Source organism: Limanda limanda, chromosome 11 (assembly GCF_963576545.1).
Source record: "Limanda limanda chromosome 11, fLimLim1.1, whole genome shotgun sequence".
In the NCBI taxonomy this organism is placed as follows: domain Eukaryota; kingdom Metazoa; phylum Chordata; class Actinopteri; order Pleuronectiformes; family Pleuronectidae; genus Limanda; species Limanda limanda.
Genome location: NC_083646.1, coordinates 20,897,768 through 20,924,112, shown reverse-complemented (window position 1 = coordinate 20,924,112; position 26,345 = coordinate 20,897,768). Strand labels below are relative to the sequence as shown.

Below are 26,345 nucleotides of genomic sequence, written 5' to 3'. Positions count from 1 at the left end.
TGGCCGGTTACCTGAACTTCCTCCTGAAACCTATAATGACAAAGCTTTGTTTTTAGTTTTTGCAGGTCTACCCTGCCCTCTGTGGGAACGAAGTGAAAGGTTATACACCATTTTGTTTTCTGTGTTGTGACTTTATTTCAACGTTGCATGAAAATTTTAAGTCACAGTAAGAAAATGTTAGGACAAAAGGGTACATCATTTATTTAATTTTATATTTATTCGTCCAATTATGATAATTTCTACATATCCTTGTTAACACTGTAAAAGTGCAATTAATTTGTATTTTTACCTGATCTCTGACACATTTTCACACAAACATTAAACATTCTACCATCTCTCTGTATATCGTATATCTTATATACATATACACATTTATAATCTGGCATTATTTGCTTGCATAAATGCTTTATATAGAGCTCTTAATAATATTCTAATAGGTTTTTAAATTGATTGGACCCGGCCGGCAATGTTGTCTTGTGGTGTGGCATCAGTTCCAGTCTGATCCTGTACAGGGGTGAGGAGAGAGGCAGAGGTCTTAGTGAATGTAAACTGCTGTCAGAACGGTGCTGCAGCAGATGTTGGACTCACTAAACACTGGTTAAGGGCCATTTAGCAGCAGTAGACCTGCTGCTCTAAACTGGTGACCCAGCACAGCACTCATGCTGTGGCCACATATGTCTATGCAGGCAAACACACTATGTGCACACACACACACACAAACACCAATGGGCTGCATGCATCAGCTACATGCAGCCTCTCCTCACTCTTACCATCTCCCTTTTGTTTCATCGCAGCAGAAACATGAAACACGTTCTCCTGTGCAGCTCGCCACCAAATCACCTGGCTTCTCAAAACAAGGTTTATTGGATAAAATCTCAAAGCACAAAAAACTTACTCTGACAAACCACATAATTTGATACTGAAGATATTTACAGAAGTTTGTATAAATGTATATCAGTATACAAAGGCTTGTAGATGATCCATTCAAAACAATACTGCTGGATAATGGGATTGTATGTTTTAAATCAATATACTCCCTTTACAAATGGAAAGAAGGAAAACTAAGCTACCTGATACATTTATGACGTTGTCCCCATTCCTTTTAGAAATACAGCACATTTTCAGCATCTTTGTGTCGGCAGAATACAAAAAAATAACATTTAAAATGATTCCAGCTTTGTCTTTTTGGCAATGCAGGCCAAACATGTTCAGATATGTTGTATCATTCCTCATTTAAGAGTCTACTCGACTGGGAAAGATACAAACAATAAACCATCACTAAAGGAAACTGCTGTTCATGAAGCACAAATACAGACGAAAGAAAGTGAAGAAGTTCAGAGTTGAACACATGACACATACCTTTTATACTTAGGGAGTGTTCACACAGAACACCTCGATCATACAGTATCCTCAATAGCCTCACCTCAATGAATTATATATTCAGTTTATCTTCTGCATACTTATTTTTCTGAGAAATTAATAATATTTATCCTTGGCTTTAATTTTAATAGGTAACTTTTTAATAACCCAAACGGAATAAATATTACACTTACTATTATCCTGCAGTGTTAGCGCCCCCTACATCGGTATTCTCCAATGGACATCTATTTTTACCAACTTCACAACACCAACACATGTTTGCTGCATTGTAATCGGTCGAATATCTGTGTGTATCTGTATTGTTATTGATGTAGTATCTGTGTGTATCTGCAAAGGACCGTAGCAAGGATATTACAAATACTAAGGTATTTGCAACATAATTCAGTGTAAACTTTTATTTTACCTTAATGTAAGATTCCTGACCCCTGTTATTGCTTTATTTGTATTATCATTATTTGCACTTGAATACTGCATTTTACAAACACTTTATGGTCAAAAGTATTTTGACACCACAGCTCAAATACAGTACTTGGGTGTCCATTTAAACTAGGTGTATTTCTACTAGTTTGGGGCCCTTCTTTTTTATTGAGGATACATATTAATACCACACATCATAATAATAGTAGTCTTCCCTTTTGGGTAAACCATTTGTTTGTGGCTCTTTGTTGCTGCACACAGCCAGTTTTCCCAGTTTGCACAGAGCCCTGACGTCTACTACCCCCAATACCTTGGAGGGGAACAGGAATACCGGCTGCCAGCACGGTCTTATCACCCAACATCAGTGTTGGGCTGCCCTAATGCTCTTGTAACTTGTGGCTGAATGGTAGAAAATCCCTGCTGCCAAGGATGTGAAAGCAGAAGAGTGGAGGCTGGTAAAGCAGCACACCCAGTGTTCCCATTGGCAGCTGAGAAGCTTGGATTGTTTATTTAAACCAAATGAAAGGATTATTAAAACAGGGAAATGGAGACTTAAAAATAAATAAAAATCTTAAAAACTAAACTAACTAAAATCTTAGTATACCAGGTTGCTGGTCTGTGGGCCTGGGAAAGGCCCTTTAAATAGATCTGCACTGTAAACCTATGATATGAATATGATAGTTTGATTGACAGCATGTTTAAAGCTGATCAATTCTATCCTGTATCCATATGGAAATCAACTTAAACTCAGTCAATATTTGACATTCAGTAAGCCTGCATGAATATGCTTTAGCCTGTGTTTTACGTAGAGTTCATTTTATAAATGCTGTTTTTCATAAATGCTTGAAAATAGTGAAATTTGAAGATATCAAATCATTATTTGCATAAATTACCTGAAACCAGCTTGAATAAAAACAAAAAAAAGAGTTAAGGCACAGGTATGAGTGGAGCTCCAGAACCTGTGGCCTCTATTCAGTCTGTTGTGCCTGTCCAGCAGCTCATCAATAGGAATCTGGATTTCCTTTTTTTTTTGTCAAAAGCAGTACCTGACAACTAAATGAAAGTGTGTGGAGGTGGGATTGTTGCTTGGGTCTGCAGCCTCTCATGGTAGCAGGAACTGATGTGGTGTTTACGCCATGGTGTAGCCATAGCTCCCACAATGCAGAGCTACGAGCAGCCGGTCTCTCAGAACCTCCTGACTCGGGTATTCTGGTAGTTTCAGCATGTTGATACTGCAGTGGGGGGAGAAAAAGTGAGTCGGGGTGATGGGGGAAGGGTACACATGGTCAACACTGTGCAACGCTGTGGTCATGATGGCTCATATGAATTATCTGATGCACATTCCACCATGCAGAAATCTCTCCCCACTTTCTAAGCGTGCCCATCAGTGTAGTGAATGACACTACCCAGTGGCTCTGAAGAGACATACTGCCCTCTAGTGGTATCTCCGGCTCTGGAGGCTGCAGAGTGACTTCTACTGTCTCTCTTTGGCTGTTTAGTCATTTTTTAATCTTTAACAGGGAGGAGGGGAGAAAGCTAGGGATGGTTAGAACACTTACTTGCTTCCAGGAAAGAATAAAGCTCACAGTTCTGCTGAGCGTCGTTCCCAGCACAGTAAAAGTGTGGCACTGAGCCACGGCTGTAAGACCATCTAAGCTCAGTGTAACTGCCGTTTAAGACTGGAGTCTTGTCCAAAGAAACACATCAGTGCTCATTTTATATTCTTATACTGTGGGGGCTGTTCAAAGTGAGAGTCTACTGCCACTGCAAATAACTTTGGATTTAGAAAGGTTCAAAATGTGAGAATAAAGGGTAGTGTAGTGGTCTATGCTGATAGGGTGTTTGAAGAACACAACCTTCCTATAATTTCCCTGAAATAAACTGATATGTGGGAGGATTCATAGGAAATTTGTGGCAATGTCAAATGTCATTCCATAACAGCAAACGTACCAAAGTGTGATCTTGTTAAGGCTACTGCCAGCGTATTGACGCGAGAAACACTGGAGAACATTTGGCGTTCACACAGAAACAAGAATATTGCTGCTTGCGTTGCTGACCACCTGCCACTGTGGTTTGAGTGTTTGAGTGCACTTAGCGCTGACCATCAGGACAGACGTTAATACCACATCAGAACAGGGTCTGAATTGCCCAAAGTTGTATGTGGATGGTTTTAAGTCTCTGTATGCTGGCCCTGAGATATGATTGCGTCATGTCAGCAGTGGCCCCACCTGTCACTCAATGTCAGATGAGACTCGCAATGGCCCACCAATATATAATTAATAATATGGTTCTTTTCGGAAAACTGACACGGAAATTATAAGATGGAAAAGACGCTAACAGGAAAATATATAGTATGTGTTAAAAAAGGAACTCAAACACTGAATGTCTCTCTGGGGAACTGATGTGTGACTGAGAGCAGAGCAGCTGAGCCAGTCTGCTACCATAAGTGATTTGTGGGCAGGAAAGGCCATAAAATTAAAAAGCCAATTGAACTGAGACAAATCAGTGAACACACTCATGAGACCACGACAAGTCAAGGATCGCGGAATGAATAGAACAGGTCTGAACAGAACTAAGTCAATACAAGGAGGCTGACAGAGAAATAGAGCGATTACCAGGTACTAGCGGTAGGTAGAAGGTTGGAGGTGAACGCCACTGCAGAAATGGTGAACTTTTGTAAACCGCTGCCGCCCATCAGGTAAGCAAAACCGCCATGAGGAACCCTGGAACTGAGAAATAAGGTCACATCATTACAATAAATATTCACACACATTTTTTATATCAAGAACTATAGAATACATGCAACAGACGAACCTTCCAGTGACAAACTGAAGCATAAGAACTCGTTCCTCCTGGGTCAGGCTCTTCACCACCTCCCAGAACCACTGAGGAAACAAAATGCAGACAGGGTTGGCTGATGGCTAAACAGAGACAGACGCAGTCCGACATCCCAGAGGAAGAAAGGCTGTTGTGTGTCTCCACAAGGAAAGTGACATGAATACAATTCTGCCTAGTCTGTGCTCAAGTAAAATGGATCCTGACACTATATCGGGGAGTATTGGGAAACAATTTCACCTTAATCTTCTTTAACATCATCTTCATAATTTTTCCATGGAAAAGTTGTGAATTAGTTGGATCTATATAATTGTAAGTCATTAGTCCATTAAACATTATATGTAATAACCAAGTGCACCCAAGAAGAACTGGTTCTGGCTGTTTCAAAACATCACTGATGAAAGTCCTGTGTGTGTGGGGGGGTTTGTGTGTTTGTGTGTGTGCAAAGCTGACTGTGAATGAGTCGCGTGCCATCTTTAAACATGCCACTATTTCAATCAAGCAAGGATTAACAGAAACCTAGATGTATTTAATAAACTCAATATCAAATGCATCATTCTCAGGCACAGGAGAGAAGGCTGCTGACGTTACATTAGGTAAGACAGAGTTTGGCTTAGACACTTTGTTGATTAAAGTTAACTTGTTAAAACAATCGGATGTGTGTCCATCTGAGTCTCTTGGTATGAGGTCAGCGTTTTGTGTCCAGGTCCCAGGTTTTGAATGATTGATGGGTCTGGTTCATGTACAACTTTTCCAGGTTTATTTAGGTTGGGAAACTCGATTGTTAACATTTGATGATTGGAAACAGAAAGTGCCCTCTTCACTCGTTGTTGTTAAATGTTTTTAATCAAAATAGATGCTCAAGTCTTCAGTGCTGAGCTGAACTTACATATTTATTTAGTTCAACCTTCAGGTGAGTCAGAAGATTAAAAAACAAGTCATGAGGCAGAATAATAAACTTGCCTTGAATCCAATTGAATTTTATATCCAGATTCTGGAACATTTCACTCACACTTTTAAAAATGAAGCAATGTTTGATGAGAAATGGCTGCGAGTGTCAGAGTCAAGTGGTAAAGATCCAATGTGTGGGCTCTTCTGGCTCTAAAACTGTATATATGCAGACATAAAGCCTAAGGGAGGTAAAGCCAGGAAACCTAAAGTTTTCTATCAGCCGCCTGGAAAATAATATGTAGTGAAAGTCAGAAATAGTTTAAAGTTTGACGACACATTGCACCGTGTATGGCATAAATAATCTGCAGCTTTCCTTAAATATTTCTTAACAAATCCAGAAATGGAATAAGGCAACAGCCAGGAAAACCTAACAAGGAAACATCAACGTGACTAAACACTGTTGTCTGGTGTTAAAGGATTCAGTCCATGTGGCAGGTGGAAGAAACAAGACCCCACCTGGATGACGGGCTCCTGGGGGTCGTAGCCACTAGTGTACTCAGTGTTCTTGTACCAATCCTGCACATCGATCTCCGGCATCCCTGACAGCAGGAGCTCCTGTACAAACACGTATGCAGCCAAACACAGACAAAGACACACACGCACACGCACACACACACACACACACACACACACACATACATACACAGCTTGAAGCTAAAACTATAAATTAAGACAGTCAATTAGAAAAGGTGAAAACTAGTAAAGAGAAAGAGAAAAAAACAAAACTGTCTGCATCTGATTTGATGAATACAGTGCAGTGTGATTGTTAAACTGGTTATTTAAGGATGCCTCTTTGCCTGCACTGATCGTTAGGGACACACAGACCTCTATTTATCCCTTGCAATACTGATTCAGAATATCTACCATAACTGAGCACTGATCCTCTCCCAGCGCTTTCTTTTTCTCACACTTTAAACCTCTGAATGTAGAAACCATCTTTTACAAATAATGTGTCAAAACCTGAGGTCAGGAATGCTATGCAAACTAAAGTTGGCTGTCAGCTGTGACTAAAACTGTAACTGACAGCAGAAATGATGAATTGACTAAGAAACAGTATTTATTTTGGATCCTCCAACCACCCAGCCACCCACCAATGTTTTGCATGAGGGCAACAAAGATTCCAGTTGGTGCTTGCTTCCCAAGTTTTCTCTTGTTTCTTTGTGTCTTTTGTTAAATTGTGTATTTGTTGAGAACTATTAGAAGCAGCGGATTAATTAAGCGGATTGATTTATTAATTAATTTGGTGCTCAGGAGAGAATCTGGGGCAGCAGCACTACGTATGCGAGTTAAAATGAACCTCAGTGTGTGTTTTCATTGTAATGTGTGGCTCATTGATATGTGTATTTGTTGTTTCAGGACAATAGATCTCTAATACCCAGAGGAATGAGACATATGATGCTTTGGATACACATGCAGCACTTTTCCTTTAACTGACGAGGGTATAGTGGAGTAACATTAGTGACACTTTATGTCCTCATCCAAGCGAATAGTGTGAGTAAAATATTTTCTCTTCACTGTAGATTCTCAATCATGTCATAATTTTGTTTGAAGTGTATTTCACATTTATTTTTTAAATTTTAATGGAAACATTTTTTGTTTACACACACATACAGTGGGGTTATCTTTGCCAATGGAGAACAATACACTATGAACAGTTGTGTAGTGAACTGACATAAATCCAGCATGAAGCCAAACAAAGAAAATCAGGCCAAGATGCAACTATACAGGTAATGTCCTGTATGACTGTGGTGGAAGCTCTCAGGGCGACAAGGTGCCAGTGAGACTGAAATAAGATTGAACAAACTGAAAAAGAAAAGCAAACACTGCTGCAGGACATAAACATGTTTAAAACACAAAACTGAAGCCCTTGAGAACAACAGTACAGTTCAGTTGGAGGATGCTCAGACTGCTTGGAGGAATAAAAGAGGGAAAGAGTGACATCTGTAGTGAATTGAATGACATATGGCGGACATCACCTGTGGTTGCACAGAACTGGGGAGAGCAAAAAGCAGAAATGCGCACTAATCTGCTGCTGACCTGTTTTAATGTTGTGGCTAATCAGTGTGAATTAAAGATTTAACAACCTCCAGAACTAAAATTTTTGAGTTTGCCTCCTTCAACCAGTGCAGTTTCCATGTACACATTTCAACATCATTTAATTTCCAGATTTATATAAATTCACTCTGACCTTTGACCACTGAAATGTATCACTTCATCTTTGAGTCCAAGAGAGAACTGATGACATTCCCTCAAGCAGCCTTAAGGTATCACTCTTAAGAGGCCTTTCTTTCAGGCCACTGTGACCTTGACCTTTCACCAAAATTGAATCAGTTAATCCAAGTTTACATGTGTGCCAAATCTGATAGGAGTCCCTTGGGATGATCCTGGAATATTACATTCACGAGACAGAACATGTGTTCTCCAAATAAGGTCATCCATGAGTCAAAGAGAATTATGCCCAATGTAATTTCCATGGGCGGCAGTCCTGATATATCTAAACAAAATTGAATCACTTCCTCTTTGAGTCCAGGTGAACATTTGTACCAAATTTGAAGATGTTCCCTTGAGCTGATCTTAAGAAATCATGTTCAAGAAAAGCATCAACATACTGTGTGTGGCCACTGTGACCTAGACCTTTGACTACTAAAATGAAGGTCAGGTGAATGTTCATGCCAAATGGGAAATTTCCACAAGGCGTTCTGGAGATATCACTATCACAAGGCAAAAACCTGTGCTCCCAAGGTCACAGTGATCTTGAACTTTAAGCACCAAAATAAAATCTGTTCATCCTTGAGTCCAAGTGAATATTTGTACCAAAATTGAAGAAGTTCCCTGAAAGCATTCTTGAGATATCACGTTCCCGAGAATGGGACGGATGGAACACAAAAATATAATGCCCCCACAGAGGCATAAAAAGACTAAACTCAAAATCTCTTCTCCACTTTATGAGCCCAAAAAGCACTTGGTGTAAACGTGCCTACAATGTGGGAAAGCTCAATAAAATAGTGGTTATGGGATGGAAATTCCACCATGAGATTAGCTTATTTCAGTAGAGCTTGTCACTGTCGATATAAAGCTTCTTGAATGTGGCCAGAAGTGGATTCGATCCAATTTTTGTCAATGAAATTAAACGTCAATGACAAACTTGAATATTACCATCCTTACCATTTAAACTGTTTGTACATTGATAATCTGAAAGAGTGTGAGTGTCTGTGAGAGTGAAACAGCTACAGTGCTGTTAAAACACAACGGGGCCTATCAGTCACCAGTTGCCCTCCAATGACAGCATGACCGAGGAATGTCCAACAAATCCAGGGTGGGATAATCATCATGCTACACTATTGATCCTCGCAGAAGTGAGGACATGAAATCTGCTAACACACACAGAAAAAAAAACAGAACCCCTATAATGGAGTTAGACAAGAGGGAGGAGCTTCAAGGTGACCCCCCCCAGACAAGGCTAATCAATCCCTGCATCAGAGCTGAAGCCGAGCAGGGTGGCAGGCTCAGGGGGACGAGAATACCAACTGTGAAAGACGACAGAAGAGAACAGACAGAGGAAAAGGTATAAAAAAGACAGGAAGGTCAGAGGAGGACGACTCACCAATTCGTATTCGTCGAAAAGCTGGACGAGTGAGGCGAGGATGAAAGTGTGGAATCCTTGTAGGAAGGCGTTTATCTGAGGCTGGATGGCTCGGGTCATCCTCAGCTCCGTTACCAGCTGCACGTACTCTTCCTGAGAGAGGACACACACACACACACACACACAATGTTCAAAGTTCACAGATACTAAGAGAAACAGACACAATTCATACATAGTTATTCGTCCTGGTATTCTCTGCTTTATGAGACAGTGCCATCTGCAGGGACCCTGCAGCACTGCAATCTCTAATTAGGACTCCTCCAGGCAAAAACCTATAGGAGAGGGCTCAATCGATCATACAAGACCAACTATGGACAGAGGGGAATGGTCATTAATGCCACCGTGAGCCGCAGCGCTGCAGCATGAACCAACAGAAATATTCAAAACTTTTAAGTCAATAACTACAGGTTATTGTCTAGTATTCTCATCAGAATCTAAGAAAATTCTGGGATTATATTTAAAAAGTATCAGGGTAAAAGTGCAGGGATTTATTTTATTTTGGATGATTTGAGATAAGATCAGATATTTTGCCTTAAATCATTATCACAATATAATAACAATAGTATACTAATAATAATCAAATAATTATTTAACATTTTTTATGATGACAGTAATAAAGCAGGCAACAAATAAGCAAAATACGATTATATATGAATAAAACATAAACTGAATAACCAACATTGTAATAAATAATTCCCTGAAAGCAGTTCTGAAAACGAGAGTTTTTAAAAGATGAAACTCTGATATCCTCATGCAAGTCATTCCAAAAACAATGAGCTGCCCCTTTGTTTCTGAGTCTCGATTTGGAACAATAGGAAGATGTCAGGGGACTGTCGGCGACATGAGAAAACCGTTAGTCAATAATGTAACTTGAGGTATGACCTCTCTGGGCTTTACAAGCAAGAAGTGGAATTTTGTATTGGAATTTTGTAAGAGCAACAGGTCGTCTGTTTAGAGCGGCCATGTTAAAAGAAATATCTACATAGAGACTCCTGTCCTTTAAGTAGGACGTGAACCATTGATTCAAGAGCTGCGCTAAGAGAAAACAACTGATAGCAACATCGGCTGACAGTAGTAAGTCGATTATGACCTTAAGAAATGCAACTTTTACTTGCGTTTGTTTCTCAAATGGTAATTCTGGCCTTTACTTGAGTAATTTGCTATGAGAGGAATTGAAGGCTATTTTTACTCACTGCATATATGCAATGGAGACAGGCTAATCATTTCTGAAAATCACATTTATTATTGATGTTGTGAGGAATTATGAAAGATAAACTCAAGCATTTGAGACAGCGAACGCAGCAAGTATGTAAATGATGGTCTGGGAGGAGCATAATGTGGCAGGAAGAGCGAAGGTCAGCAGGAGCGGTTTGCTTTACTTTAACAACTTATTTATATCGTGGCTTTAGGAAGGCAGGTGACTATTAAGAGTTCTAGAAGGTTGTCTAAACCCCACATCAGATTCAGCCAAATGTAAAAAAACTCATCAATCAGCAGAACCACGTTCCTGAACATACAACAGTAAAAGCAACCAAAGAGAATTTCAAGGTACAGAGGTGGAAAATTCTTGACAAGCCAAATCCATCACCCGATCAACCAAGCACAGAACCTGAAGGACCAAAAATTTGCAAGACACTTCATCAGCAGCGCATTGAAATGACGCTTTTATATTTTGTGCTTATGACTGATTGAGGCAGTGTCTCCTTGAACAGCATAATCATAAGAAAGCTAATATAAAGTATAATATAATCGTTAAATATAATACCAATGAAAACATTCAGATAATTTTGTATCATTTCAAATCCACACTAAGATATGGAAGTCATGCCTGGGTATAGTATAAGGTCTTTATGCATTACTTTAAAAGAGTTTGTCTCGATTTGAAATATTATTCATTTGAAATTCATTGATTCAAAACTTTGTACAGAAAGTATTATAATAGGGTCACCACTGCCCACTGAGCCTGGTCCCACACCAACAAACACAGTTCACAGTTCTGCACTATGTGACTGACCTTGTTGTCCTGGGTGACCAGGATGCTTGTCCCTCCAGGTTTGAGCGGCACTTCCTCCATCGCCCCGAACACGTCTGTCTCCACAGAGAAGGTGAGCTCCAGACCCAGATCACTGATGTCGTTGTCCAGGATCCACTGCAGGTTCTTAGCGTACTCTGGATCTATGGATGATACATCCTGGTAGCTCACTGGGATACCTGGAAAACACACACACACACACATGTTAACCAAAGTGTGGGAAGTCATGATCACTGTATAAAGGAAGATATATTATTCTTAACCTGAAGATCAGATACATAACAAAGCAGTTAGGAAACAGTATATTTTTAAAGTGACTGATTTTTTTTTTACTCTAATTGTGCGTGTGGGTGTGTGTGTAAGTTTTAAACACAGGGCCTAACCCTAACCCATTACTTTACCCATGTACTTAAAACTACCACCTGAATATATTTAGTCCAGAAAAACAATTTGTGTTTTTGAGGCAAGATCTGAAGTTTTACGGAGTATATTTTTATGTTATGTATAATCTGAATTAACTATTGTAGGAAAATGTATTTGAAAAACTATCTGCCTCCACACTATTTCCATTTGATGACTAGAGCCATAAAACCATGATAACATATTTTGAACTTTCTCTCTCTCTTACCCAGTATGTGTTTGTAGAAGGAGCGGGTAAAGTAGATGTTCACCAGCTGTCGATGGTACATAGCCAAACCCAGGACATGACCTGCAAACCGGAAGTAGTTCAGATGGTCTGGGTTCACTGAGGAGTTGCTGTTGGGCTGAAAAGTGGTTCCTGCGAATTGTACACAAACACACACACACCCCTTTAATCCACATGATAAAGGTCTGCTTCTCACAGTGAATGTTATCGAGTAACAGGAAAACGTCAGTTACCATCAGCTGACTGAGTGAACAGAGCATAGTCTGGGTTGATGATCTCATTGGACAGGATGTCGAACCACTCCCGAACCACACCCTGACCCTGAAACACACACAAGACCACGCAACTTAGGATTACATGAGACAGGGAGGTGGATCACTGTTGGTCCAACTCAAGCGGTGGCACAGGTTAGAAACGCACCATGCCCTCCTCGCCGTGGAAGCGAACAGCAATGCCCTGTTTGAGTTTCTCGTTGGTGGACTTGGCAACCATCTCACAGCTGCTCCTGAATATGGAGTCTGTTGGTGAGATAGAAGAGCAGAATTTGCATTTTGTGAAACATAACTTGAAAGAGAAAGAGATGAGGAGGCAGACGTAAACTACAGTGGTTAGGTTCAATGCTGCTTCCTGTCCTTTCTGCGACAAACTGAGTTTATTGTCCTGTTATTTATAAACAAAAATACAAACCTTTCAACCCGATGACTGTATTTATGTTGTGTAACATTAGACTTCACTTTTAATGACAGAGTCCATCTTTCTTATGTGGGATTCAAATCGATGAACCCACACGTATGGTTTCTAACAGGAAGTGGTGCGTGCATGTAATGATGTGCTGGATTTGATGCAGAGGCTTGTATTTCAGCAATGCAGCAGACAAAGGTTGATGCTTACATGATTGATGTGTGTTGATTGCCTTCAGTTTTTGTGATGTAATTTTGAACAGAACCACAAGAGACCCGATGAAACAGATACATTTTGAGTCCTATTTGATTCCACATATTTATACAAAGCTATGGAGGAAACTGCCATGAATATTGATTGTTATTTACAGCGGTCAATAGCGCTGAATGTGAGCCATGCCCTGGCTGACGAGGACACTTGACCCTACAGGCGCCTAAAGATTTACCCAACGATTTAGACAGTGTAGGTTCCTGTGCACCAGTCAATAACTGGCAGGATTTAAAGTCACAGGGAGGAAGATAAATATTCAAGAATGCTAAATTAGTAAATGCTCTTGAGTGCAGGATGACTCCTCAAACAGTAAGAAAATGATACAAATTTTGACTTATCAATACAATGATAGTGGCTTTTTGACAGATGTGACACATTAAACCAGATAAATGAACAATTAACACAGAGACACATAATTAAACCTGACTCCTATAAAAAACCCTTAAATTACCCCCAGTATCCACTGGCATCACCAAACCGACCAGTAAGGAACTGTTAAAACGTAAAGTCCTTCTGTTGTTAATAATTACATTAGAACATTATTAAAGGATCAGTGTGCAGAATTAGTGATATCTAGTGGTAAAGTTGCATTTTGCAGCTAAATACCCGTCACCTCACCTTCCCTCTCCGAACATGAAAGAGAACCTGTGGTTGGCTACAGTTGTCATAAAAACTCAATAGTGTGTCTGGTCTGGGCCACTGTAAATATGTAAATAAGAAGTATTTAAATAAAAAGGGTCCAATCTAGGGTGAATTTAAACAACTATTCATACAATTTAGATGACCACACACTAGTGAAAACATCATAAGGATTATTTTGTATTAAATTTCTGCCAATAGATATTTTTCACCTAAATCTTACACACTGGACCTTTTGAAGGATGTTCACTTATTTATATTTACCACTGCTTTGTTGTAGTGGGGCTACCAACAGAGATGTGTATATGTATCTAAGATGTATCTGCAAAAACCCACATAAATGCAGCTGAAACAAAACTCAACCTGCATGACGCAGATTGCAATTCCAATTGATGAAACTTTCAGTGAGGAGCTCTTTTGGCATTAACTTGGTCCTAAAGTGATACTTAATGGTCCCACTGTCCCAACAACTAGCAAATATCCTTCAGAAACTAATTTTGTGTCTCATTCTTGCTAATAAGCCGGGCAACATTACACTGGAAGGTGCATTATATTTCCTCCCCTGACACATGAACAGTGGAGGGTCCGTGGCGGTAAGAACAGTTTGTACCTCTGTGGATGAGGAGGATGTCGTTCTCGTTGACCGGACGATGAACCATGTCTGAGTCTGGCTGGCCGGCCAGCAGATGCTCGTAGAACCACTCACAGCGATCCTTGAAGGGCTGAGAGGGAAAACAAGAATTCACACCACAGTGCACAGCACTTTTCTTAAACTAATTACCACTTTAGTGCGTTTTCAATGCTCAGACTGTGGATTTTTCAGCCTCCACTGACGCCTCAGAAAGCTTTCGGTTCTGAAATATAAAGATGAAGCTAAAGTCTATTTGCATAATACTGTATATGCCTTTGTTCTCTAAGCACTGGAGGAAGAGTGAAAGATGAGAGAGAAAGGCTTTTCCCCCTGGGGCTTTCAGTGCGCACTGAGAGAAGAATCAGAAGATGAAATCAAATTCGCCAGGTTAAAGTCTGCAATTAAAACAAGAGCCTGCTCCCAGGCAAGACACAATCCATGGGTAACGAGGCTCGAACGCTGCATTTCAAATATGAATGCTGCAGAGCGAGTGAACAGCACACAACTCAGAGCAGCACTTAAAATTTATGAAGCCGTATAAATGGAACTTAAGACAAGTGTTATCGCCGTGGTTGTAACAAAGTTAAATGATCCTGAAGTAAAGACACAGGACTTTCAAGGTCACTTTCTGTAAAGTCCCCGAAGACACAAACATACAGACAAAGAAGGACTAAGAGCTACTTGTCAAAGTTGAAAAATACAGAAAAATAGAATGAGTACTTTTGGATCCACAGCATGTTTACATAGCACAGAGGTATGGCGATGAGAAAATGTTTATGTACTTTTCTCAGCTTGAAAAGAACTACACTTACTCAGCAAACACGAGTTTGATTTACAATGTCAGAAAAAAACACAGATTAAACCTCAGATTTCAATAGTGAAATCTGAATGGACGATTTAGAACAGGTTTGAAGTTCCCATCCCCAGATAGAAAGCACTAAAACGTAAAAATATATTCAAAAACATTTTGAGGCACCTGCAGAGGTGATCTGTTGATTTGTTTAAAGCTATAGCGCGTTATAAGTCAGCTCAGAGAGTTTGGATATTGAACGGTCTGCTGTTAGACAAACTGCCGAATGTGAATCGAGCTAAGATAACTCCTAAAGCACAACGCAGAAAGGTCAATGAGGTTAAAAAAACCAAGTCAAGTAGCTAAAGAACCATTGATTAACATCTGTATTCAAGAGTCTACCACACGCAATTTATGCATCATGTCTTACCTGCCCCTTAATTATATGCATGAAGCGTGACATTATCTCTGGACACTCCAGGAGGAAGTGGAAGTGGTTAAAGATGATCTTTGGATTCCTGTGCAGAGAGAGGAGGAGGTGAGAGAGCAAAGAGACAAACATGCAAATAAATTGAGAGGAAAGAAGGTGCTGGATCAATATCCATTCTCTGGGTACGGTGTGAAGAGGCTGATGCGTGGCAGAGGGTCACACTGACTCACCTGGTGACAAAACACTTGAGCACGTTGTCATGCTTGCAGACAAATTCAATGAAGCGAGGGGACGTCATTCTGGAATAGGGAAGAGAGGGAGGTGAAGCGTGAGGAGGAGTGAGAATAGAATAGAAAAGAGACAGGTAGCCGCAACTGTTTGACAGTAGGATCCCTCGATTATATCTAAAAAGTTAAAAATCTCTAAACTGGAAAGGATCTTTGACCATAATAGAAGAAGGCACTCATCCAGAATGCCAATAGAGAGCAGGGTAAAAAGAGCAAGCACAACAAAAAACAGGAAAAGAGAGAGAGCTCATTTTAGCAGACGAGTCAATAACAGGCCTCTACTGGCAGTTAATTAAGCATCTTTAATGATCTAATTGCTTATAATTATGAAGGGAAATAAATGTGGGAGCAAACAGGAGGTAGATGAGGCATGGCTGGTCACAGTGGGAGCTGTCTGAAGATCTTACAGAGAGATAACGATACCTTTGATTAGACTGATACACACTTCTGCAGAAAAGTTTCAGGGGAGGCTACTGATTGGTCCCAAATTGATTCTGCAGCACGACAGTGAGCCCAAACACAAAGAACTATATTTAGAGACAAGTGGAACAAGGAGTCCTGGAGTTTGCCCCCACAGGGGATATGATCTCAACATCCTAATGTCAGTCTTATCTAAAGATGAAAGACATTGAGACACAGAGGGACAATGACAAGGTCTTCAAGATACATAGAGCAGCCTGCCTATGCAAATGTGTACTGAGTATAACGACTGATGTTTTAGTCAGTCTGATATGAATGTGATAAATTATAAGATTGATTTAACAATGGGTCACACCACACTGGATGTATATGGGAAGCAGTAACAGTAGTAGTAGTAGAAGTTGTGACAGAAGTATAAGCAGTAGCAGTCACTAGAATTAGTATCCTGCGGTTGTATGCCTCTGCCAACTAGTGCAGTTTCAGTTTTTTTCTGTACCCATAGTTCACTGTGAAGTTTGACCACTGAAATTGAATCCCTTTATCCTTGACTCACACTCAATTTTTATACCAAATTTGAAGACATTCCCTCCAATTCCTTTTTGAGATTTCGTGTTCACAAGAATGGACTGGATGGACGGAAAACCCCAAAACAAAATGCCATTGGCCCATGGAGGTCGCCAGCAGGGTGGCATAATAATCAGTTTGATATTAGTATTAATACAAGTTTGCCATATGAATGCATATCATCTATGGGAGGAGTTCTCAAACCTTTCAGCCCCAGTCCCCCAAAAAGGATTAGAGATGTGTGAACCCCCACTATCTCCAAAGGAGGTTAAAGCAAATACAAGATATTGTTTTGAGTTGCGTTGTAAAAAGTAAAAAAAGTGCTTAAAATGTACCTGCTGCAACTGTTGCTTTCACTTATCTGACATCATCACCTCAGGGGTCAGGGGAACAAAGCAAATCTGAAGGCTGCATTTGGCTTCCATTTGCATTGTTTTAATTTCAAATTAAAATTATATATATTGTTTTCATATTTTTTAACGATTATGGCTAAAGTATGCCGTCTCTAAGATTTTATTGAATACCAATGTTTTCTTCCTGATTAAATTGTTTTTTGGTTGTTGAGGATTAAAGGTGTCACACCTTGGTTGAGCCCTATAAGGCAAGTTAGTATTTGTGAATATGGGTTCCACAAATGAAACTTAAATTGAATTGAATTTCTGAAGAACAGCATCCCCAACCCCTAGTTTGGGAACCATTGATGTATATAGGTGTTTGTTATGCCTTGTCACTCCTCCCACTGACACACTAAACTCAGCACAGCACAGATCAAATGTTTGACAACCCCCAGCAGCTTCCGACTGAGGAGATATTCAGCTGTGTCTTTCATTCATCCACCATCATTCACACATAGCAGATCCGCTTCTGTTTCAGAGGAATAGCATGAGTTTCATTGCCTTGCAGCAACACGATTTAGTTTTGAGCTATGAGCGCTGCCAAAACGCCTCCTACACAACTGCAGGGATGTTTCTAAACACATCTGGAGAGACAGTGACACAGGGATGAAGCTGCTGCTGCTGCTGCTGCTGCTGCCAGCAAATGAGTTAGATTCAGAGCCTATGGAACATAGGAAATACTATACGAACAACAGAAAGTGAACATGGCACTGATATAACATCGGATATAGAGCACTAGTTCAGTGGGGGTTGAGGCAGTAGTACTTGTGTTGTAAAGAAGCAGTAGTCGCAGTAATAGTTGTGAGTATAGCTGTGGTCGTATGTCAAAAGTGATAGTAGTAGAGACAGGGGTGCATAAGAAGCAGTGACAGCAGTAGCATATTGGTAATAGTGGCTATGAGACTAGCAGTAGTGAAAAATTATGAAAAATAGATTTTCTTGTACTGTATAGATGGAAAAATGTTCCAGCAGTAAGTGCATCTCTGTATATTGAGACATCTGAAGGCTGACACATGAAAGCTGAGCACACACCCTTGTGGCATCTGACAGGAACAGCACATGTAGAAGGCCTGGATCACAGCACTGAGCCGATGGGCTGTCATGGAGATGACGTCCTCCCCGTCAGCGTAGACCTCTGTTTCCATGACGTTCTGAGGGTCCAGCAAGGAAGGAAGCTTTGGTGCAGCGCCAGAGTTGTCAACCTCCCGCTGTTTGAGGAGCAGAGAGGCTATCTCGCTCCCGGAGGAGGAGGAGGATGGGTTCTTCCTGTTCCTGTCCAGCTCTGTGGAGATGAGCACTAGCCACTCATCCAGGGAGTGCCACAGCAGCTCCAACGGCTGCAGAGACACACACGCACGCACACACACACAGACAGAGACACACAGGAGGTGAGAGGTGCACAGGCCCCTGCTGCACCCAGCTGTTCCCCCACTTGCTGAATGAAGCAGAGGATTTGTTGCTCCTGCTCAGTGCATGTGTAAAAAGCAAACTGCGGGTAAAGTCCGTACCCAATTCTCCCGACTTTATCTGCAAAATCCATGTCTGAAAACGGCTATACTGTCAAGAAAATTTACTCTCTGAGAGTTCACCCCCAGCAAAAGGAAAATATTGTGACTATATTCATGTTTTTGGAACATTGTGCTATTTTCCCCATTTCCAATTCCTTTTTTTAGGAAGGAAAACTAATTTTCCAGTTGTGCATAGATAAATGTGACCCCCAACTTACCTTAAAGACCTGGCTGCGGGGCGTCTTGTTGCCATTGTAGCACATGTCGTTGCCGTTGTTGGGTGACGAAGGCCCGATGCAGAACACGTGGCAGAATATACGAACGATTCTCAGCAGGCTCTTCATCTGAGCTTCGAAACTACTGGACAGGCTGAGGAGGGACAGAGGGGGAATCGAGGGACTGTCAAGAATATCTAAGCATTGCTCAACATTGAGTTTGTATGCACTACATCAAACTAAACCCACTGACACAGAAACAACAGCTGTACTTTACTTAAGTACATTTATCTTAGGGTACTTTCCCCTTTTATTTACGGGATATCTTCTTCAATGTTGACTGTATTGATTCTACCTGAGAAGTTTGTGTCCATTGGTGGTCCCCACTTCAGCGAGACTAGTCAAGATCCTGTGGTAGTGACTGTCACTCTGCTGAGAGACATGCTCCAGAACCTGCCTGAGCTAATCACACACAAACACACACACACACTCAATACACATGTATAAAAGGGCTTTTCAATGAATATAGGGACAAACTGGTTGCACTGTACCATGCTCTCTTTAATCTCATCATTCTGTGTCATCTGGATGAGGGTCTGGAAGAGTCGGCCGTGATGTTGGATGAGGATCTCACAGGTCTCCCCATATCCACCCTAATGAACACACAGGATTAGCAGGATCCACAGGAGCTTAGCGTGAACAGAACAAAACAACACAAAGAGGGAAAGAAGAAAAGTACAGGAAAGGTTAAGGGGACAAACGCTCACCTGCACACAGAGATCCAGAGGAGTGATTCCATTCTTGTCAGCCAGGTATTTGGCACTTCGAGAGAGCAGGATCAGTGCTGTGTCTCTTTGGCCATGGCTACAGAAGAAAGGCAAGTTTCAATACAAGAAGTACAACATGACAAAAGGTAAATGTGAGTATTTGAGATTATCACACGCCCTAATACTTCAGCATTATTTTAACCCATGAATTAATAAGAATAAATGGGAAGAGAAGAAGAGGTGAGCTGTTTCCACAAAATGACACAACGGCACTACTGTGACATTACTGGTGACATCACTGATACCTGCAGGCAAAGTAAAGAGGCGTGGCTCCAGAGACGTTTGGCCTGTTGATGTCAGCTCCGCTGTCCAGAAGGCACACCACCGTCTGTCCAGACACAACACACACTCACTCTGTCTTACTATTATACTGTCATGTTTCACTGACATTCTGAATAACAAGTAAATAAACTTCTGTGACACTGACTGAAATATTTCGATACGTCTATTCCTATAAGGCCGGGCTCTACAGCGACAACATGCACTCGCTAAGAAACTGGGTGCACCCTCCGCTGTGGCTAGCTAATGACTGGCTGCATCCTTTTGTCTGTATTTATTTGGTGCAGCTGCAGTAACTTAACAAGGATGTGCTCGCTTGGCATTGTCGATTCCTGAATTCACAATATGTCACATGTGATAGAAGTATCACGTTCAAATCCTGGGTTTACTGCACTGTCTTGGTCAGTTTTACCAACTTAGGTCCTGTAAAGAAAAGAATAGCAATCTAGGCACTAACGCAGCTACATTCACGGCCAAGTTTCATTTTGTCAACAGCCAGAAATAACCAGCTACAGCAAAGTACATGGCCACAGAGCGGCTGAGGATAATGCCAAGGCTCATGGGGAAATATAGATAAAAGGAAATGCAAAGATAATCTGAGGCAACACAAACAAGCTGACCATTATTTTCACTAAAACTAAAACTAAATATTTGCTGCCTTAAAACTGCCCATACACTTTATGCTAAAGGCTTTGAGTCCTATGGACTAATTGTCAGGGCTAAATTCATACAAACATAAAATGTTTTAAATGCTTTATATGTCATGTGTATTTTCTCACTGTTTTGTGTCCATTCTGACAGGCTACATGTAGTGCTGTCTGTCCCATGGCATCCTCCACATCCACATTGGTCACATGCTGGACCAGATCATGGAGGAGCTCCGTCCGCCCGTTCACTGCCAGCCAGTGGATCTGCAGCAGAGGTTCACATACTGACTACAGGAGTTCATTAACCACCAGTCACAGAGATAGAACATCACAGTTGTTTCATAAGCAACAATGAACACAGGGGTTTTAAGATATTCAGCACAACATGAGCCACAGCCAGAGGATTATCGTCCACTCACAGCAGTTAGTCCCTCATTGTTGCAGATGTTGACATCAGCATTAAATTCCAATAGTTTGCCCATGCACTTCTTCTGTCTGAGGGAACAGTGGAGGAAAAGTGTTTAGTAACAGTGTCATCACACACTAGTGCTGCCCACGAACAGTCCATGAGTCAATGCATCAGTCATGAAGACCCTGAATCGACTCACATTTTGTCAGTCGACTCAATGAACTTCTATCATTTTTATTGTTCATAGAGCAATGCAGGGCAGCAGCGGGGCAGGCTGTGATCTTTACAGAGCCAAAAAAAATAAACGTGATGGAAACAGAGAACTATGATGGGAACTAAGGCCAGCACAGCACCAGACAGATTCACGCAGGGCTGCACCATTTGTGTCTGCAAAGCTCTCAGCTTCAGTGTTCACTGTCATGGCCATAACAACTTTTGAACAATACACTGGTATAGCTTCCTCTACTGCCGTCTACTGTGACTGAGTTTTTGGGGGACACAAAGAACACAAGCAAGGAAATGCAACAGTAGCAGCAACATCTTAGGCCACAGTAGTTCTCAAACGAGCCAACCAGCTGCTGCTGCGGGGTGTGTAAGACAACATACCCCTTGAGCAAAGTGACAGTAGAATTAAGCAGCAAAAATACAAATTACATATTGTCTTGTAGATGGATACAATTTTATGTTTAGTCTGAAAATGTTTCTATTAGTCTAACCCAGTAATAGCTTCTACACTCTATACTACATTGTCTGTGATACAGGAGAGAGGAGAAACAGTCTTACACCATAAGGAGCTGAACAGTTGCACATTCAATCTGAAATAAAACGATGGATACTAGATTGAAGTGCAGAATCTTAACTTTAATTTAGTTAGGTTTACATCAATAGTGAAAGGACTGTGTGTGAGATGTAGACATTTTTACACATAATGACAACATTATTTGAAAAATTTGTATGTGAAACTTTTATGTAGCATCCACTTCTTTACTTCAGGGCTGATGAATGAACTGTGCAACTATCCAGGTGTTTATGGTCTGAACTCTATCACTGGAACAATCACTATGGGACCTTTTTCAAGACAAAAAAGTTGTTTGACTCAGTGGCAAGTGGCAACATTGCTTAACAATATTTTGAAAATAATAGTGGTTGAAAAATACTTCATAATACAAATTTCCCAAAATATTTAAGGGAAAGGTAATGATTTAATGTGTTTGTTCACCACCAAAAGGCACTGTGAGCATTTGTGATCTGTAGCAATGAACAAACTTAAACTTCAAAACTGAGCAGAACAGCAACATGTAAACAGATATGAAAAGCAGCATGAGGTTCATACCCATTCCTAGCGGCGAGATGCAGAGGGGTACAGCCGGAGATGTCCTGGTAGTTTGGGTTGGCTCCTCTCTTTAGCAGCAGAACCAGACATTCCACTGACCCACAGCTGGACAGAGAGAACACACAACAACTAAAAATCAGACGTGTACGAAAAGCTCTACGAGGCGCTCGGAGAGGGCGTTCCACGACGGATAGGGCGGTCTTATCTGTCCGTAATAGAAAAAACGGAGAGGCATAAATTGGCCTTTAGTCTTCCTACAGACACAAACACCTAGTCTGCTCAATGTGTGACCGGTCAATGTCGTCAATAATACAATAAACAGTATTTTCATTTGCTTTTCATTGAGCGTCGCATTAATAATAGAGAACAGCAACTAAGACATGTCTCTCCAGCGATCTTAATTATAAATATCAACTTTCTAACAATTTGGATAAAGTTGACTCTTCAGTTAAGTTATTTCTGACGACCATGAAAGTGTGGACGATATGAATCACTGAATGAGCAGGTGTTTTTTTGTTTGTTTTTTATATAAACCTTGATGTATGAAAAAAAAATTCTACAATACAATACAAATTATTTTGAAAATACAACATGTTGTCATTTAGGATGCTCAAAACAATATTTTCGGTACCAACAGTTACTGGATTCGTAAGGCTGATATGAATATCAATCTCTGGTAATTAAATAAATACACGATTTCAACTTATATGAAGATGTAAATCTTAATATAATTTCTAGTTTAATTATCTGGAGATACCCTGTCAAGTAATATTCCCATTAACTGTAGTTTGGTGAAAAGCTGTCAAAAATGTCCTCACACACTTATAGAGACAAGGCTACACCTCACTGAGACCTACTTAAAAACAGAATTACCACAAGTCAGTGGTGAGCTCAGTTGTGATTAAGACCCGAGTGAACGATAGCTTACTTGGCAGCGATGTGCAACAGACTTCTCTTTACACGTCCAAAAGCGTAGTTCACATCAAACTTGGAGTTGAGCAGCAGCTCTGACACTGACCTGTTGGAGAAGAGGATGGAGCAAGTCAATGACAACAACACTAATTCAATCTTGCTGAGCAATGGTATCAGACCAAGCCTGTTACTACTGGCAAATCCTGTGAATGTGCCACAGTGCTTACCTGTGCTGGTCAGCCATGACCATTGGCATAAGAGTGTACACAGCAGTTTCATTGTCTGTGGAGGGGAAATAAAACCATCAGTCAAATTTAACAGACCTCATATTTTACTTCAGCGCATGACAGGACTTAGGGTGTTGGGTCAGTCGACAACAATGAAATTATTATTATTAATTTTAGTTTAATCGATTGATTATTAGATTGAGTGGTATCAGTTGTTAAATGAAACTTTTGTAAGTCATCTGTCAGTTGCAGCTTCTCAAAACGAAAAAAGCTTTTTTGTGTTTATAGTTTTTGAATTTTAATATTTTCACGTTTTTAACTATTCACAGTCTGATGTGGAGGAGGAGCTGAACTGTAGCTTTGTGTCCTGTAGTTCTTGCTAGCTGCCACTGGATGTAGCCAAAGATAAAGTGTAAAAACATAGTACTGACTCACACATTTGCTACACATTCAGACAGCGTTCTCACAACACCTTTGGCAAACACTACACATGGATTTTCTACAAAACAGCACGCAGCCATCAGATGTTGTTTGTTACTGAAGGTGGGGGGTGATCCATGGCAGAGCCTTGTGTACCATGGCTCTGGTGTTAAGGTCTTTAGAGGTGATTAGATTAGTTGTTGATAGAGATTTATGGGTTGAAGGAGGATGTCTGACCTTTGAGCTCCTTCTCCTCACTGCTCCAGCTGTTAGAGGTAAAAGCTACAGTTAAGTTTTGAAACCGACCAATGTATCTGTTTTTAGAGTATATATTTGCTGATATGTGCCGATAACAACGCTTTTATTAAGAAGAACACACATGTTTCTTGATTGAAAGATGTATGTTAATTTATATACTATTTCCAAGTTCTATATATTTTGTTGTATTTGGATTTTTTATTTATTTATGGTTATTTATAAACAAGTTTAAGGTAAAAATATCCATTCTCAATCAATGTTTTTTATCATTAAGAATCATATGTATAATACAAAGTATATATGTATCAGTATTTGTTTTCTCTCTAATATCAGTCTCAGCCACCAAAAATCCAAATTCACACATGAACAATCATTACAAACTTGAATTTATGTATGTTAATGCTGCATGATTTCCAAACTACTCTTACACATAAACATGTTGTGTTTATATGTTGTTATATAAATATATAAATATTTATATAACAACATATAAACATAAATCTTTCACACATTTGAGTGGCTCATTTGCTCCTACTAAGTCATAATAAGATGACAGAGAAAGTAATGCGCTTGTCATGCTGCAGACTAATGGAACGTGTTCTAAAAAATATACAGGACTATGTGTAGGAAATTATTTTATAGATTTTTATGATAAAGCCCTAGTTCCTGTTGTCAGGTCAGACTGAACAACACTTAAACTGCTGTATTTATGTGTGGAAGCTGACGGACACAAACAACGTATAGTGCAACACATTAAACACACACTACTGTGCAGCTGACAGAGTGCCTGTGACAAATAGTTACAATCACTGTGATCATCACCCAGTCTGACATTTTTAAAACACCTCATGACCCCATGTAAAGTCTCACTTTGACATCACTGTGAAACCTCTTTGGTTAGTCACCGTCACATCACACTGTGGCAGTGATTTCACAGACAGTGAATTGTAACTGTCACAGTGAGGTCACACTTAGGTGTCCCAGTGATGTCACCAAGCGGTATCACAGTGAGGTATCACACTGATGCCACAGGGATGTAACTGGGATGTCAGAGTGAGGTCTCAAAGTGATGTGAAAAGTAAAATGTCAAGGTGAGGCTGCACAGTGATTTCACCTAATCATAAAACCTCAATGTGACATCACTACGAAATCACCATGATACCTCATTTTGACACCTCATCCTTGTGACATCATTGATACATCAATTTCAACCCCTGATTAAACCTCACTGTGACATCACTATGATGTGTTACTGCACCTCACTGTGATGCCTCACTGTGACTGTGACCTCACTGGCGCCTCACTGTGACTATGATGCCTTACTGTGACAGTTACATCATTGTGACATCACTATGAAGCCTCACTGTAACTGTGACATCACCTACACCTCACTGTCACTATGACGCCTCGCTATGATGCCTTACCGTGACAGTGACATCATTGTGACATCACCATGAAGCCTCACTGTAACTGTGACATCACTGACACCTCACCGTGACTGTAACGCCTCACCATGACGCCTCACTGTGACTGTGACATCACTGACGCCTCAGTGCGACTGTGAAATCACCATGAAGCCTCACTGTAACTGTGACATCACTGACACCTCACCGTGACTGTAACGCCTCACTATGACGCCTAACTGTGACTGTGACATAATCGTGACATCACTATGAAGCCTCACTGTAACTGAGACATCACTGACGCCTCACTGTGGCTATGACGCCTCACTATGACGCCTTACTGTGACTGTGACATCATTGTGACATCACCATGAAGCCTCACTGTAACTGTGACACCACCTACACCTCACTGTCACTATGACGCCTCGCTATGACGCCTTACTGTGACAGTGACATCATTGTGACATCACCATGAAGCCTCACTGTAACTGTGACATCACTGACACCTCACCGTGACTGTAACGCCTCACCATGACGCCTTACTGTGACTGTGACATCACTGTGACATCAGCATGAAGCCACATTCAGTGTTGTTACCTTCCGGGAGTTCCACTGTCCTGGCCCGGCGGAGGGACCGAGTCAGCCGGCTGAGCTGTACGTTGAGCTGCTCCATCGCCCGTTCCATCATATGTGAACGTCCACCGGGAAGAAGCTCAGGAACAGCGCCTCTCCGTCGGGTTCAGTGGGTCTCACGTGTCGGGGTCGCTCCCGGGCCTCGCCCATGGGCGCTGGCAGAAGAGGAACCGTGTCTCCGACGGACGGTAATTTACTCAACACTCATTTTTGTCCTATTACCTCACTGCTCTGCTCGCTCACCTACAGCGACTGGCCAAGCC

The 26,345-nt window shown here is 40.9% G+C and overlaps 1 protein-coding gene across 1 annotated transcript; it reads right to left on the bottom strand.

Moving 5' to 3' along the window:
* Positions 1-227: 227 nt before the first annotated feature.
* Positions 228-26,345, bottom strand: hace1 (HECT domain and ankyrin repeat containing E3 ubiquitin protein ligase 1). The gene is made up of 24 exons (XM_061081592.1): positions 26,047-26,345; positions 23,369-23,423; positions 23,158-23,247; positions 22,230-22,334; positions 20,907-20,982; positions 20,620-20,751; positions 19,807-19,889; positions 19,502-19,598; positions 19,286-19,387; positions 19,090-19,196; positions 18,738-18,888; positions 18,044-18,348; positions 15,576-15,644; positions 15,346-15,433; positions 14,105-14,216; positions 12,325-12,422; positions 12,138-12,225; positions 11,887-12,036; positions 11,241-11,437; positions 9,188-9,319; positions 6,040-6,138; positions 4,612-4,682; positions 4,413-4,526; positions 228-3,029 (listed from the first exon to the last, which is right to left on the bottom strand). The coding sequence occupies exons 1-24, from the start codon at positions 26,135-26,137 to the stop codon at positions 2,927-2,929; spliced, it is 2,715 nt and encodes a 904-aa protein (XP_060937575.1). The 5' UTR covers positions 26,138-26,345; the 3' UTR covers positions 228-2,926.